Genomic DNA, 15,948 nt, shown 5'->3' on the forward strand with positions numbered 1-15,948 from the left:
GATGACGCCGTGGACCGGACACACCGTTGGAGAAAGTAATTTATCAGGTAAACATAAATTCTGTTTTTAGAACTGTGCTATCTTCAGAGCTCTTCAGACTTGGCCTCTATTAAAGAGAGAACTTTTTATTCGCTTTCAGACAGACAATATCACAACTGTGGCATATGTCAATCATCAGGGAGGGACTCGCAGTCCTTTAGCAATGAAAGAAGTATCACGAATACTTTCTTGGGCGGAATCCAATTCTTTTCTAATTTCTGAGATTCATATCCCAGGTGTAGACAATTGGGAATCGGATTATCTCAGCCGTCAGACTTTGCATCCGGGGGAGTGGTCTCTCCATCCAGATGTGTTTTTTTCAGATTGTACAGATGTGGGGTCTGCCAGAAATAGATATGAAGGCTTCCCATCTAAACAGGAAACTTCCCAGATACTTTTCCGGGTCCAGGGATAGCGGAGATGGTGGATGTGTTAGCATAAACTATGCTTACCTGATAATTTTATTTCTATCGTGGGGAGGAGAGTCCACGGCTCCCGCCCATATCTCCGGTGGGCGGCCCTAAATTCTATTTATTTTCTGGCACCATTTATACCCTAATATTTCTCCTACTGTTCCTTGTTCCCTCGGCATAATGACTGGGGGGATGAGGGGAGTGGGGGAGGTATTTAAGACTTTGGCTGGGGTGTCTTTGCCTCCTCCTGGTGGCCAGGTTCTTAATTCCCAATATTAATGAATGAAACCGTAGACTCTCCTCCCCACGATGGAAATAAAATTATCAGGTAAGCATAATTTATGTTTTTGATATCATCAGTATTAATGTTAAATCTATGTCTTTAGCTATTCTGGCTAGAAGAGCTTTATGGCTTAAATCATGGAATGCTGACATGGTATCTAAGTCTAGATTACTATCGCTATCTTTCCAGGGTAATAATTTATTTGGTTCTCAGTTGGACTATTATTTCAGCTATCACTGGTGGGAAGGGAGTTTTTTTGCCCCAAGATAAAGTCTAAGGGTAAATCTAAAGCTTCTAATTGGTTTTGTTCCTTTCGTCAGAATAGAGAACAGAAAACCACTCCTTCCCCTAAGGACTCTGGCTCCAATTGCAAGCCATCTTCAAGTTGGAATAAATCTAAGCCTTATAAGAAACCAAAGCCAGCCCCCCAAGACTGCATGAAGGTGTGGCCCTCAATCCAGTTCATCTGGTGGGGGCAGATTGAAATTATTTCAAAACATTTGGGCAAATTCTGTTCAGAATCATCAGTGGATTCAGAGCATTGTTTCTCAAGGGTATCGAATAGGTTTTAGAGTAAGACCTCTTGTGATAAGATTCTTTCTCGCTCATGTTCCAGCAACTCTTGCGAAAGCTCAGGCTTTTCTGAAGTGTGTTTCAGATCTGGAGCTTTCAGGGGTGATTTTACCAGTTCCACTTCAGGAACAGGGTCTGGGTTTTTATTCAAATCTATTCATTGTCCCAAAGAAAGAAAATTCATTCAGACCAGTTCTGGATCTGAAGTTTTTGAATAGTTTTGTAAGGGTCCCAACTTTCAAGATGGTGACTATAAGGACTATTCTGCCTTTTGTTCAGCAAGGTCATTACATGTTCACAATAGATTTACAGGACGCTTATCTTCACATTCCGATTCATCCAGATCACTATAGGTTTCTAAGATTCTATTTTCTAGACAAGCATTACCAATTTGTCACTCTTCCTTTTGGCCTAGCGATAGCTCCAAGAATCTTTTCGAAAGGTTCTTGGTGCCCTTCTATCTGTAATCAGAGAGCAGGGTATTGCAGTGTTTCCTTATTTGGACGATATCTTGGTACTGGCTCGATCTTTTCATTTAGCAGAATCTCACACAAATCAGATAGTGTTGTTTCTTCAAAGACATGGTTGGAGGATCAATTTACCAAAGAGTTTTTTGATTCCTCAGACAAGGGTCACCTTTTTAGGTTTCCAGATAGATTCAGTGTCCATGACTCTGTCTTTAACAGACAAGAGACAAATTAAATTGGTTTCTGCCTATCGAAACCTTCAGTCTCGATCATTCCCTTCAGCTATATACATGGAAGTTTTAGGTCTCATGACTGCAGCATCGGACGCGATCCCCTTTGCTTGTTTTCATATGAGACCTCTGCAGCTTTGCATGCTGAATCAATGGTGCAGGGATTATAATCGGATATCACAATTGATATCTTAAATCCCAACATTCAACTCTCTGTCCTGGTGGTTGGACCATCATCGGATTATTCAAGGGGCCTCTTTAGTTCGTCCTTCCTGGACTGTGATTTTAACAGATGCAAGTTTCACAGGTTGGGGAGCTGTCTGGTGGTCTCTGACAGCACAAGGGGCGAGGTGACCAATCAATATTTTAGAACTGTGCTATCTTCAGAGCTCTTCAGACTTGGCCTCTATTAAAGAGAGAACTTTTTATTCGCTTTCAGACAGACAATATCACAACTGTGGCATATGTCAATCATCAGGGAGGGACTCGCAGTCCTTTAGCAATGAAAGAAGTATCACGAATACTTTCTTGGGCGGAATCCAATTCTTGTCTAATTTCTGAGATTCATATCCCAGGTGTAGACAATTGGGAATCGGATTATCTCAGCCGTCAGACTTTGCATCCGGGGGAGTGGTCTCTCCATCCAGATGTGTTTTTTCAGATTGTACAGATGTGGGGTCTGCCAGAAATAGATCTGAAGGCTTCCCATCTAAACAGGAAACTTCCCAGATACTTTTCCGGGTCCAGGGATAGCGGAGATGGTGGATGTGTTAGCAGTTCTTTGGTCTTACCAACTTGCTTATATTTTTCCGCCTCTAGTTCTTCTTCCAAGGGTGATCTCCAAGATCATAATGGAACAATCACATGTGTTTCTGATAGCACCAGCATGGCCTCGCAGGTTTTGATATGCGGATCTTGTCCGGATGTCCAGTTGCCAACCTTGCTCATTTCCTTTACGTCCAGACCTTCTGTCTCGAGGGCCGTTTTTCCATCAGGATCTCAAATCACTAAATTGAAGGTATGGGAATTGAACATTTAGTGCTTAGTCATAAAGGATTCTCTGACTCTGTGATTATCACTATGTTGCAGGCTCGAAAGTCTGTTCCTAGGAAGATTTATTATCGGGTTTGGAAAACCTATATTTTATGGTGTTCTTTTCATAAATTATCTTGGCATTCTTTTAGAATTCCTAGAATTTTACAGTTTCTTCAGGATGGTTTGGATAAAGGTTTGTCTGCAAGTACTTTGAAGGGACAATTCTCGGCTCTTTCTGTTCTATTTCATAGAAAGATTGCTAAACTTCCTGATATTCACTGTTTTGTTCAAGCATATTATTAAGTCTATTTCTCCTCCATGGAGTCTTAATTTGGGTTTGAAGGTTTTGCAGGTTCCTCCTTTTGAGCCTAAGCATTCTTTGGATATTAAATTTACTTTCTTGGAAAGTATTGTTCCTTTTGGATAACTCTTCTTCTAGAAGAGTTAATGAATTATCTGCTCTCTCTTGTGAGTCTCCTTTTCTGATTTTCCATCTGGATAAAGCTATTTCTCTTGTAAGGTGTATCCAGTCCACGGATTCATCCATTACTTGTGGGATATTCTCCTTCCCAACAGGAAGCTTGCAAGAGGATCACCCACAGCAGAGCTGTCTATATAGCTCCTCCCCTAACTGCCACCTCCCAGTCATTCTCTTGCAGCTCTCGACAAGGGAAGCAGCTAGAGAGATGTGGTGCATTAATGTAGTTTATCTTCAATCAAAAGTTTGTTATTTTCAAATGGTACCGGAGTTGTACTATTTTAGCCTCAGGCAGAAAGTTGAAGAAGAGTCTGCCTGTGGTCTTTGATGATCTTAGCAGGTTGTAACTAAGATCCATTGCTGTTCTCACACATAACTGAAGAGATGGGTAACTTCAGCTGGGGGAATAGCGTGCAGGGTCTCCTGCTCTGAGGTATGTGCAGTTTTAAATTTTTCTAGAGAAATGATAAGCTAGAAAATGCTGGCAATACCGGATTTATTTAAGGTAAGCCTGATTACAGTGATTTAATAATGACTGGTATCATGCTTGCTGTAAAGGGTAATATTTTTATTATTTACTCACATTACTGAATAGATATAACGTTTGCTTGAGGTGTATAAATGTTAATTTCATATTGGTGATAAAACTATACTGGGGCCCAGTTTTTCCACATGGCTGACTAGATTTTGCCTAGGGATAGTTTTTTAAAGCCCTCTCACTGTGAGTACAGGTTGGGAGGGGCCTATTGTCCATTAGTTTTTGCAGCTTGAGACATCCAGCTTCCCTGAAGGAGTCCCCTGAACATATAGGACCTCTCTAAGGGGTTTTTGTGCCTTCCAAAGTCGTTGTATGGGCAGGTAGGGCCACAGTAGAGCTGTGGCAGTTTGTTGTGACTGTTTAAAAACGTTTATCGTTTTTTTGATCCGGTTTTGAAACTAAGGGGTTAATCATCCATTTGCAAGTGGGTGCAATGCTCTTTCAGCCTATTATACACACTGTCAAAATTTCGTAGGATTTACTGCTTTTTTCACTGTTTTAGCAGTTTCTATTTTTAGGCACAGTACCGTTTTTATTTTTTGCTTGTTCACAGTTATTAAAGTGTTTTCCAAGCTTGTTGGTCTCATTACTAGTCTGTTTAAACATGTCTGACATAGAGGAAACTCATTGTTCATTATGTTTAGAAGCCATTGTGGAACCCCCTCTTAGAATGTGTACCAAATGCACTGATTTTACTATAGATTACAAAGACCATATTCTGGCTTTAAAAAATTTATCACCAGAAGAAATTGACAAGGAGGAAGTTATGCCGTCTAACTCTCCCCACGTGTCAGATCCTATAAATCCCTCTCAGGGGACGCCAGTACATCTAGCGCGCCCATTGCGTATACCTTGCAAGACATGGCGGCAGTTATGAATCATACCCTTACAGAGGTATTATCTAAACTGCCAGGATTGCAAGAAAAGCGAAACAGCTCTGGGACTAGAATAAATACAGAGCTCTCTGACGCTTTAGTAGCTATCTCCGATACACCCTCACAATATAATGAAGCTGAAGCAGGGGAGCTTCAATCTGTGGGTGATTTTTCTGATTCAGGGAAGATACTTCAATCTGATTCTGATATGTCTACATTTAAATTTAAGCTTGAACACCTCCGCGTATTGCTCAGGGAGGTTTTAGCAACTCTGGACGACTGTGACACTATTGTAGTCCCAGAGAAATTATGTAGATTGGATAAATACTATGCAGTACCTACTTACACTGATGTTTTTCCAATCCCTAAAAGGTTTTCTGAAATTATTACTAAGGAATGGGATAGACCAGGTGTACCGTTCTCTCCCCCTCCTGTTTTTAAAAAGATGTTTCCTATAGACGCCGCTACACAGGACTTATGGCAGACGGTCCCTAAGGTGGAGGGAGCAGTTTCTACTCTAGCTAAGCGTACTACTATCCCTGTCGAGGACAGTTGTGCTTTTCTAGATCCAATGGATAAAAAATTAGAGGGTTACCTTAAGAAATTTTTTATTCAACAAGGTTTTATTCTCCAGCCTCTTGCATGCATTGCCCCATTCACTGCTGCCGCAGCTTTCTGGTTTGAGGGCCCTTAAGCTAGCCAATTCATTTGTTTCTGACACCGTTGTTCATTTAACCAAGCTAACGGCTAAAAATTCAGGTTTTGCTATTCAGGCGCGTAGGGTGCTATGGCTAAAATCCTGGTCAGCTGACGTGACTTCAAAGTCTAAACTTCTCAACATTCCCTTCAAAGGACAGATCCTATTCGGGCCTGGACTGAAGGAGATCATTTCTGACATCACTGGAGGAAAAGGTCACGCCCTTCCTCAAGACAGGTCCAACAAATTAAGGACCAAACAGTCTAGTTTTCGGCCCTTTCGAAACTTCAAGAGTGGAGCAGCTTCAACTTCCTCCAACACAAAACAAGAGGGAACTTTTGCCCAGTCTAAGCCGGTCTGGAGACCTAACCAGGCTTGGAACAAGGGGAAACAGGCCAAGAAGCCTGCTGCTGCCTCTAAGACAGCATGAAGTAGTCTAGTAGGGGGCAGACTCTCTCTCTTCGCCCAGGCTTGGGTAAGAGATGTCCAGGATCCCTGGGCATAGGAAATTGTGTCCAAGGGTTATCTTCTGGAATTCAAAACCTCTCCCCCAAAAGGGAGATTTCATCTCTCACTTTTATCTGCAAACCAGATAAAGAGAGAAGCATTCTTACATTGTGTTCAAGACCTCCTAGTTATGGGAGTGATCCACCCAGTTCCGCAGGAGGAACAGGGACAGGGCTTTTATTTAAATCTGTTTGTTGTTCACTAGAAAGAGGGAACATTCAGACCAATCTTAGATCTCAAGATCTTAAACAAATTTCTCAGAGTCCCATCCTTCAAGATGGAGACTATTCGAACCATCCTTCCTATGATCCAGGAGGGTCAATACAGGCACTACCAGTTTGTGGCTCTTCCCTTCGGGTTGGCCACGGCACCAAGAATCTTTACAAAGGTTCTAGGATCCCTTCTAGCGGTCCTAAGGCCGCGGGCTATAGCAGTAGCCCCTTACTCAGACGACATTCTGATACAGGCGTCGACTTTTCAAGTTGCCAGGTCTCACACGGACATTGTTCTGGCATTTCTGAGGTTGCATGGGTGGAAAGTGAACGAAGAAAAAAGTTCTCTATCCCCTCTTACAAGAGTTTCCTTCCTAGGAACTCTGATAGAGTCTGTAGAAATGAAAATTTACCTGACAGAGGCCAGGTTGTCAAAACTTCTAAATTCCTGCCGTGTTCTTTATTCTACTTCTCGCCCTTCAGTGGCTCAGTGTATGGAAGTAATCGACTTAATGGTAGCGGCAATGGACATAGTGCCGTTTGCCCGTCTACATCTCAGACCGCTGTAACTCTGCATGCTCAGTCAGTGGAATGGGGATTACACAGATTTGTCCCCTCTACTAAATCTGGATCAAGAGACCAGGGATTCTCTTCTCTGGTGGTTATCTCGGGTCCATCTGTCCAAGGGTATGACCTTCCGCATGCCAGATTGGACAATAGTAACGACAGATGCCAGCCTTCTGGGCTGGGGTGCAGTCTGGAACTCCCTGAAGGCTCAGGGCTTGTGGACTCAGGAGGAGACACTCCTTCCGATAAACATTCTGGAACTAATAGCGATATTCAATGCTCTTCAGGCTTGGCCTCAGATAGCTGCGGTCAGGTTCATCAGATTTCAGTCGGACAACCTCACGACTGTAGCTTACATCAACCATCAAGGGGGAACAAGGAGTTCCCTAGCAATGTTGGAGGTTTCAAAAATAATTCTATGGGCAGAGGTTCACTCTTGCCACCTATCAGCTATCCATATCCCAGGAGTAGAGAACTGGGAGGCGGATTTTCTAAGTCGGCAGACTTTTCATCCGGGGGAGTGGGAACTCCATCCGGAGGTGTTTGCATAATTGATTCAACTTTGGGGCAAACCAGAACTGGATCTCATGGCGTCTCGTCAGAATGCCAAGCTTCCTTGTTACGGGTTCAGGTCCAGGGATCCCAAGGCAGCGCTGATAGATGCTCTAGCAGCGCCTTGGTCTTTCAACCTGGCTTATGTGTTTCCACCGTTTCCTCTGCTCCCTCGTCTGATTGACAAGATCAAGCAGGAGAGAGCTTCAGTGATTTTGATAGCTCCTGCGTGGCCACGCAGGACTTGGTACGCAGATCTGGTGGACATGTTATCCTTTCCACCTTGGACTCTGCCGCTGAGGCAGGACCTTCTACTTCAAGGTCCCTTCAAACATCCAAATCTAATTTCTCTGCGTCTGACTGCTTGGAGATTGAACGGTTGATTTTGTCAAAACGTGGTTTTTCCGAGTCAGTCATTGATACCTTAATTCAGGCTCGAAAGCCTGTCACCAGGAAAATCTATCATAAGATATGGTGTAAATATCTTCATTGGTGTGAATCCAAGGGTTACTCATGGAGTAAAGTCAGGATTCCCAGGATATTGTCTTTTCTCCAAGAAGGATTGGAGAAGGGATTGTCAGCTAGTTCCTTAAAGGGACAGATTTCTGCTCTGTCCTTTTGCACAAGCGTCTGGCGGATGTTCCAGACGTTCAGGCGTTTTGTCAGGCTTTAATTAGAATCAAGCCTGTGTTTAAACCTTTTGCTCCGCCATGGAGTTTAAATTTAGTTCTTAAAGTTCTTCAAGGGGTTCCGTTTGAACCTCTGCATTCCATAGATATCAAGCTTTTATCTTGGAAAGTTCTGTTCTTGGTAGCTATCTCTTCGGCTCAAAGAGTTTCAGAGTTATTTTCCTTGCAGTGTGATTCCCCTTATCTGATCTTCCATGCAGATAAGGTAGTTTTGCGTACCAAACCTGGGTTTCTTCCTAAGGTGGTATCCAATAAGAATATCAATCAAGAGATTGTTGTTCCATCACTGTGTCCTAATCCTTCTTCAAAGAAGGAACGTCTATTACACAATCTTGACGTGGTTCGTGCTTTAAAGTTTTATTTACAAGCAACTAAAGATTTTCGTCAAACATCTGCATTGTTAGTTGTCTACTCTGGACAAAGGCCAAAAGGCTTCAACAACTTTTCTCTCTTTTTGGTTAAGAAGTATAATCCGCTTAGCTTATGAGACTGCTGGCCAGCAGCCTCCTGTAAGAATTATAGCTCATTCCACTAGAGCGGTGGCTTCCACATGAGCCTTTAAAAATGAGTCTTCTGTTGAACAGATTTGTAAGGCGGCGACTTGGTCTGCGCTTAATACTTTTTCTAAATTCTACAAATTTGATACTTTTGCTTCTTCAGAGGCTATTTTTGGGAGAAAGGTCTTACAGGCAGTGGTGCCTTCCGTTTAAGCGCCTGCCTTGTCCCTCCCTTCATCTGTGTCCTATAGCTTTGGTATTGGTATCCCACAAGTAATGGATGAATCCGTGGACTGGATACACCTTACAAGAGAAAACAAAATTTATGCTTACCTGATAAATTTATTTCTCTTGTGGTGTATCCAATCCACGGCCCGCCCTGTCATTTTAAGGCAGGTGTTTTTTAATTTTTAAACTACAGTCACCACTGCACCCTATAGTTTCTCCTTTCTCTTGCTTGTCTTCGGTCGAATGACTGGGAGGTGGCAGTTAGGGGAGGAGCTATATAGACAGCTCTGCTTTGGGTGATCCTCTTGCAGCTTCCTGTTGGGAAGGAGAATATCCCACAAGTAATGGATGAATCCGTGGACTGGATACACCACAAGAAAAATAAATTTATCAGGTAAGCATAAATTTTGTTTTTCTCTTGCTAAGGTTGGGAATTCTAACTACATTACTAGGGAAATTGGTGTTCCTTCCTTGTGTCCAAATCCTAAGAATTCGCTTGAAAGATAGTTACTCTCTTTGGATGTGGTAAGGGCTTTGAAATACTATGTTGAGGCTACTTAGGATTTCAGGAAGACTTCTAGTCTATTTGTTGTCTTATCTGGTTCCAGGAAAGGTCAGAAAGTCTTCCATTTCTTTGGCATCTTGGTTAAAGCTTTTGATTGACAAGGCTTATTTGGAGGCGGGATAGTCTCCGCCTCAGAGAATTACAGCTCATTCTACTAGATCAGTTGCCACTTCTTGGGCTTTTAAGAATGAAGCTTCAGTTGATCAGATTTGCAAAGCAGCAACTTGGTTTTCTTTGCATACATTTACTAAATTTTACCATTTTGATGTATTTGCTTCTTTAGAAGCAGTCTTTGGTAGAAAAGTTCTTCAGGCAGCTGTCTCAGTTTAATTCTTCTGTTTATAAGAACTTATTTTGTGGATTTCATTTCTCAGCGGAAATAGCTGTTTTTATTTTATCCCTCCCTCTCTAGTGACTCTTCTGTGGACTTCAGCATCTTGGGTATTTTATCCCATACGTCACTAGCTCATGGACTCTTGCCATTTACATGAAAGAAAACGTAATTTATGTACTTACCTGATAAATTAATTTCTTTCATAATAGCAAGAGTCCATGAAGCCCACCCTGTTTTTGGTCGTTATATATATAAAAGCACACTATTTGTTTCCAGTTCCTTTTTTTGTATGCTTTTTTATTCCTCGTTGCACCTCACTACTTGGCTATACGTTAAACTAAAGTATGTGTGTGGTGGGAGGTGTATTTATAGGCATTTTGAGGTTTGGGAAACCTAGCCCCCTCCTGGTAGGAATGTATATCCCATACGTCACTAGCTCATGGACCCTTGCCATTATGAAAGAAATTAATTTATCAGGTAAGTTCTTGCATAAATTATGTTTTTCTCTTAATCATGCAACAAAGGTTAACCATCTGCTTGCTGGTAAATGCCTTTGTAAGCAGCCAAGACAGCAGCACAAACAAAATAATGTCTACATATGTTTTATGGTACAGATTCTTCTTCTGAGTTTTAGCCTTTACTTGGTGTTCACATGAAGCGCTGAGTTCTCTATTAGAGTTCCACACACATCCATACAATGAATTACTGGTGGAGTTATATTTTGTGTTTGTTTTTGTATTAACATGAAAATATGTGCATGACTTCTCTGTATAAATGCATAGTAGGAAAATACAAATACACTCATGAGGTGGCTCCTTTTGTATTCTAAAGCCCTAATGATGTCAGCAAGTCTGAATAACTTTTCTGCAATTCTTGTCCAAAAAGAACAGAGCTTCCATACTTGTTCAGCCAAATAAATCCTTACGGCTTATGAGCTTCAAGGGACACTTAAATATTTGTTTTATTCTTTTTTTATTTTCAATTTCTTGTATGTCATTAAAATATGTATTTATTAATTTATTTATGAAACAAATGTTCCTGTCCAGAGACAGTTCCTCCAGTGTTCAATCAGTCCTAATTGTAAGACATGCACTTCCTGTTACTCCACCCCCCCACAAAAAAAAGCTTTGACTTAAACCTTTTTTCACACAAAAAAATATTTTTAAATGTTTGAATAGCGGTCTTTCATGGACATGATTAGACATTTTTTTTTTATTGAATGACCCTTTAAGAAGAGGTAGCCTTTATATGAAGACCTCATTCTTTTGTTGTGATGTATGAATTGATTTTGTGTTAACATACCATTTCTGAATATGATATCACAAGCGTGAAAGCGAATAATAAACGGCATTGATGATTTATATGGTATCATCTCATATATGATACTATGAATGGATAGCTTATATAGAGTCAGATTCTTGTTAGAATGTTTTTATCCATTTTGAGAATAATTTTATACCTATAAATTGTATAAACATTAAATGTATTGAGTGAATTTGTATGTGTATATGTATACATATCCTCACTTTTTTCAAGCTTTACCTCTTTGGTTATCACCTGCAATTATAGCAATACATAAGCCAAAATCCAAACTCTTTCAACACATAATTTGGTGGTTATTTAAAACGAGACATATGTGTGTGTTTTATAAAAGTCACTTTTACAACCAGTATTCATTGGTAAGAATGGTTCATTTAAATGAATGTGACTTAAAGTTCTCACCAGTAATGGTTCATGTAAATGACTGTGTACTTTATTATCTATAGTCCACAGACTCTGATGAAGTACTAGTGCCTGGGCGGAGAGCCTCCCTCTCAGATATCAATAACTTGGATGACATTGAAGCACTGTCAGTGCGACAACTGAAGGAGATTTTAGCTCGTAACTTTGTCAACTACAAAGGATGTTGTGAGAAGTGGGAGCTAATGGAACGTGTTACCAGACTGTATAACGAACAGAAGGGTCTTCAGCAAATTGGTAAAACATTTACCTTCTGTATTATTATTTCACTTAATAACAGTTTGTGCTAGGTATCTATGGAGATATGAAATCAGAATTCACGCTTACCTGATAAATTAATTTCTTTAATGGTGGTGGGAGTCCATGAGCCATTACTCCTGGGATTCAATTCCTGATCACTAGGAGGAAACAAAAGATTCCCAAAGCTCTACAATCACTTAATCCCTCTCACCACTCTGGTATTCCAGTCTGACGTATAGCTAAGAAAGGAGAGTTAAAAGGGTCGGAAAGGAAAAAGCAGGGGAAATGAAGTGCAAACTAGAACTGCTGTCAAAAAAACCCAAAAACTAATAAAAGAAATTGGGTGGGTGTCGTAGACTTTCACCATAATAAGAAATTAATTTATTAGGTAAGCATAAATTGTTGTTTTCTTTCATAAATTGGTAAAAAAAATCCACAAGCCATTACTCTTGGGAATGAATACCCAAATTGTGGAGTCCACAAGTAATTGGGTGGGACAAAAACTACACTTAAATTTTACTATGTAAGCTTAAAAAAAAGGGGGGGGGAATGAGCATACTTTTAAAACCTGCAAATGCCTTATAGGGTTAGTGAAGTATGAAAGAATAAGAAAACCACTGCTCAAATATTACCTAGGTATAAGTTGGCTTGGGATTTCTTATCTGTGATTCTACTTATGGTTAATAGGTAAAGGTGTGGTGATAATTTGTTTGTGGTTCTCAACAATGCAGGAGTATGTCCTGATAGGTGCAAATATTAAAAATGACTTCTCTGGGGATCCCAGAGTTATTTAGTTACCGCTATAAGTTTCCTCTAGGTATACCCGAGACTCATATCCATTAGTTATCACTGTGAGAATAAACTAATTCCCTATCTCTGGTGATACCTTGTGGTTACCACTATTGTTAGAAACAACCATATCACTATAGCTAAGGGATGTGTACTGAAAAACTGTTGGTCTTTACTCTTGGTTTCTCTGGAGATGCCAGAGAGTGTTACCAATTAGTTATCATTGTGAATGGATAATATCCTTCTCTGGAAATACCTGAGACCTATACCGGTTAGATACTACTTCAAGTTATCAGTATAAATATAGAGGCGCTGAAATAAAGGGGCCAAGTTGTTTGAGGCAGCTAATAAGCAAATTTCTTCTCTGGTAATACCAGAGACCTATACCAGTTGAATACCGTTATAAAAAATATAAAGGCTCAAGTTTAAGGTACCAGGTTATCTCACCTGGTGAGAGACTTGTAAAGGAGTGCCAATTACCTATTAATACCGATTACCTATTAATACCAGTTATTAATGTAAATTACCTCTCTGGTTATACCAGAGACCTGTACCTGTTAAATACCGTTATAAATAAATAAAATTTAAAGAACGCCAGAGACCGTTACCAATTAATTACCTTTGTGAATGGATAATATCCTTCTCTGGAAATACCAGAGACCTATACCAGTTAGTTACTCCTTCAGGTTATCAATATAAATATAGAGCGCTTAAATAGAGGGGCCAAGTTGTTTGAGGCAGCTAATAAGCAAATTACTTCTATGGTGATACCAGAGACCTATAACTGTTAAATACCATTATGAAAAATATAAAGGCTCAGGTCTAAGGTACCAGGTTATCTCACCTGGTGAGAGACCTGTGAAAGAGTGCTGATTACCTATTAATGCCAGTTATTAATGCAAATTTATTCTCTGGTTATACCAGAGAACTATACCTGTTAAATACTTTTATAGAAAATATATAGGCTCAAGTCTAAGGTACCAGGTTATGGCACCTGGTGAAAGACCTTCGAAAAAGTGTCAATTACCTATTAATATCGATTACCTATTAATACCAATTATTGAGCTCTGTAAACTCAGGCATTGCTCTTAAAAAGAGAGGGGGAGAATGGGAGCAGGTACGCCACTGACGCGTTTCGCCATTGTGGCTGTATCAAAGGGCAATCTCACTGTCTTCTCGTGGGATTTTTATACCCTTAGCTTTGTCTAGACTGGCTGAGTCGACAACGTATCATAGTGCAGTTAGAGGACTGGATGTGATACCTGTCAATCAAGTGCTGAAGATAGGGATTGGTTGGTATAATGTTTGTTTACGCCCATATATTTGTTGTGGAATAAATTAGCAAAAAACAATATATATGTCTATGTAACATAGCGTTTCAACTGATACATATTAGTATAATATCCAGTGTCATATAAATTAACTTAATATTCAAGTTTTGTTGGTATTTGTGTAACCTTCAGTGTTACTTGCTATTAATAAGCTTTGTATGATTTAAAATTTATGATACTCAGTGTATTTCTCTGATGCATGTATTTATTAACGATGTGGCTTGTTAAGTATGCCGACGTTCATATATATTGTATAAATCTTGCAAAGTATAAACAGCGTTCCTATTTGGCATATATTGTGTTAATCTGAAGTTGATATCTAAAAAGTAATAATGCCATACTTTGCATATTATACGTCAATTTATGATGGACGTCTTAAAGATGAAGCCATACATATGGTGTAATAGTTTGTTTTTATTGCTGTTCTTAGACAACATAATATATAATTAAAATCATGAGGGTGTGTATGATGTCTGCTACACTATTGTATAATGTTGATAGATTATATCTTGGTTGTTAATCCCTTTCTAACTGATTATATCGGTCTAGATGTTAATATTTCATATTCATGATGAGTTATCATATATGAAGGTGCTATCCTCATGAGAAAGGGATATTATTAGTACATTAGATAGATTTATTTATCCAAAAAATAATAAATTAAGTAAAAAGTAAATAAAAATAGAAAAAAATTATTTGTTTAAATTAGAATTATTGTAGCATATATCGAGTGTATTGTTGAATTTGAACTATGAATCAATTTTCCGTACACACGTCTGCTAATTGGAAATTACAGGACAATACTCTAGATTAGTATCTTTTAATATGCATATGTAGATAAGATCGTCCGTTTTTAGTTATTATTAGCAAGATAAATTGTGTAACAGTTACAAAGGTGTGATTAGATCACATGCAGCCAGTATTGATTTTGTTGTGATGAACTTGGACTCAATAAAAAACAAGAATTGTACTTGGTACTTAGTAAATGATAAGTAGTAAAATATTAGATTCTCTCTGTCATAAAGTTTCGACAAATGGTGAGGGAAGTCCAACATAAACTATCGTGGATTTCAAACTATATTTATTCCTGTAAGTGAAAAGAAGGGTGATCAAGTGTATGGGAAAAAGAAACTTAGTTAAGAATATCTTGAAATATACTATAAATGTGTCAATTTCCTTAAAAGTTTACAAGGGTAATATTATTTTTTTATATATTTATTAGGTGCAATGTGAAGAGGGATGATGTGTAAAGATAATATTAAGTTCGTGGAATTGGGACAAACGGAAAAAAGGGGTTCTAAAAAATTATTTTGAAAACACGTGCAACAGAGGAAGATATTTATATTAGGGGGATCTCCATATTCTAATACGGAGATACATAGTAAGGCTGTATTATAATTAATACTTATATCTTAATAGATGATGTGAATATATAACATGATGTCCTTATAGTTGCAAATGCTATTTTGGTAGAAACACATAATAGTTGTTCTCATTCAGTCCGTTAGGATTAACGGTATTTAGTGCATAGATCCATCTGCACTCTGCCTGTAATAGTGCATCTTCAAGATCACCTCCTCTTATGCCTAGTGAGATCTTTTCCAAACCGAAGTATACTAGGTCATCCACTTTTGATTTATGTTTGAGAAAGAAATCTTTAGCCACCTAGGTTATCTTTTTCCCTTTGTGTAGATCAGATTGAGCATTTCTGATGTTACTCATATGCTCGCCCTATTCTTTTTTTCATGGGCCTAGTAGTCATACCAACGTAATACAAGTCACAAATACATTTTAAAGCATAAATTACTCCACAAGTATTACATGTAATATGGTGTTTTATTTTTTGTCTTACCAAATCTATCTTTAATTTGATTCATTTGAATCGTATGGGAGGAGTATGTGCAATTTCTGCATGGTTAGTTGCCTGGATATATGGTTTGAGATTATTTTTTTTTTCTAACAAAATGGCTTCGGACCAAACGGTTTTTGAGGTTTCTGGATCTCCTATAACAGATTGATACTCTATCTCCCAAACTTTTGTTTAAAACAGGGTCATTCTGGAGATTCCA

General features: G+C 39.1%; 1 protein-coding gene across 2 annotated transcripts in view; it reads left to right on the plus strand.

The window, feature by feature from the left end:
- Positions 1-15,948, plus strand: part of RFFL (ring finger and FYVE like domain containing E3 ubiquitin protein ligase) — a 206,308-nt gene that overhangs the window by 147,311 nt on the left and 43,049 nt on the right. For both annotated transcript variants that reach the window (XM_053707433.1, XM_053707432.1), the window contains one exon: positions 11,546-11,756. In XM_053707433.1, the coding sequence (XP_053563408.1) occupies positions 11,546-11,756 (211 nt within the window). The remainder of the gene's footprint in view (positions 1-11,545; positions 11,757-15,948) is intronic.

This window comes from Bombina bombina, chromosome 3 (assembly GCF_027579735.1).
Source record: "Bombina bombina isolate aBomBom1 chromosome 3, aBomBom1.pri, whole genome shotgun sequence".
Classification (NCBI taxonomy): Eukaryota; Metazoa; Chordata; class Amphibia; order Anura; family Bombinatoridae; genus Bombina; species Bombina bombina.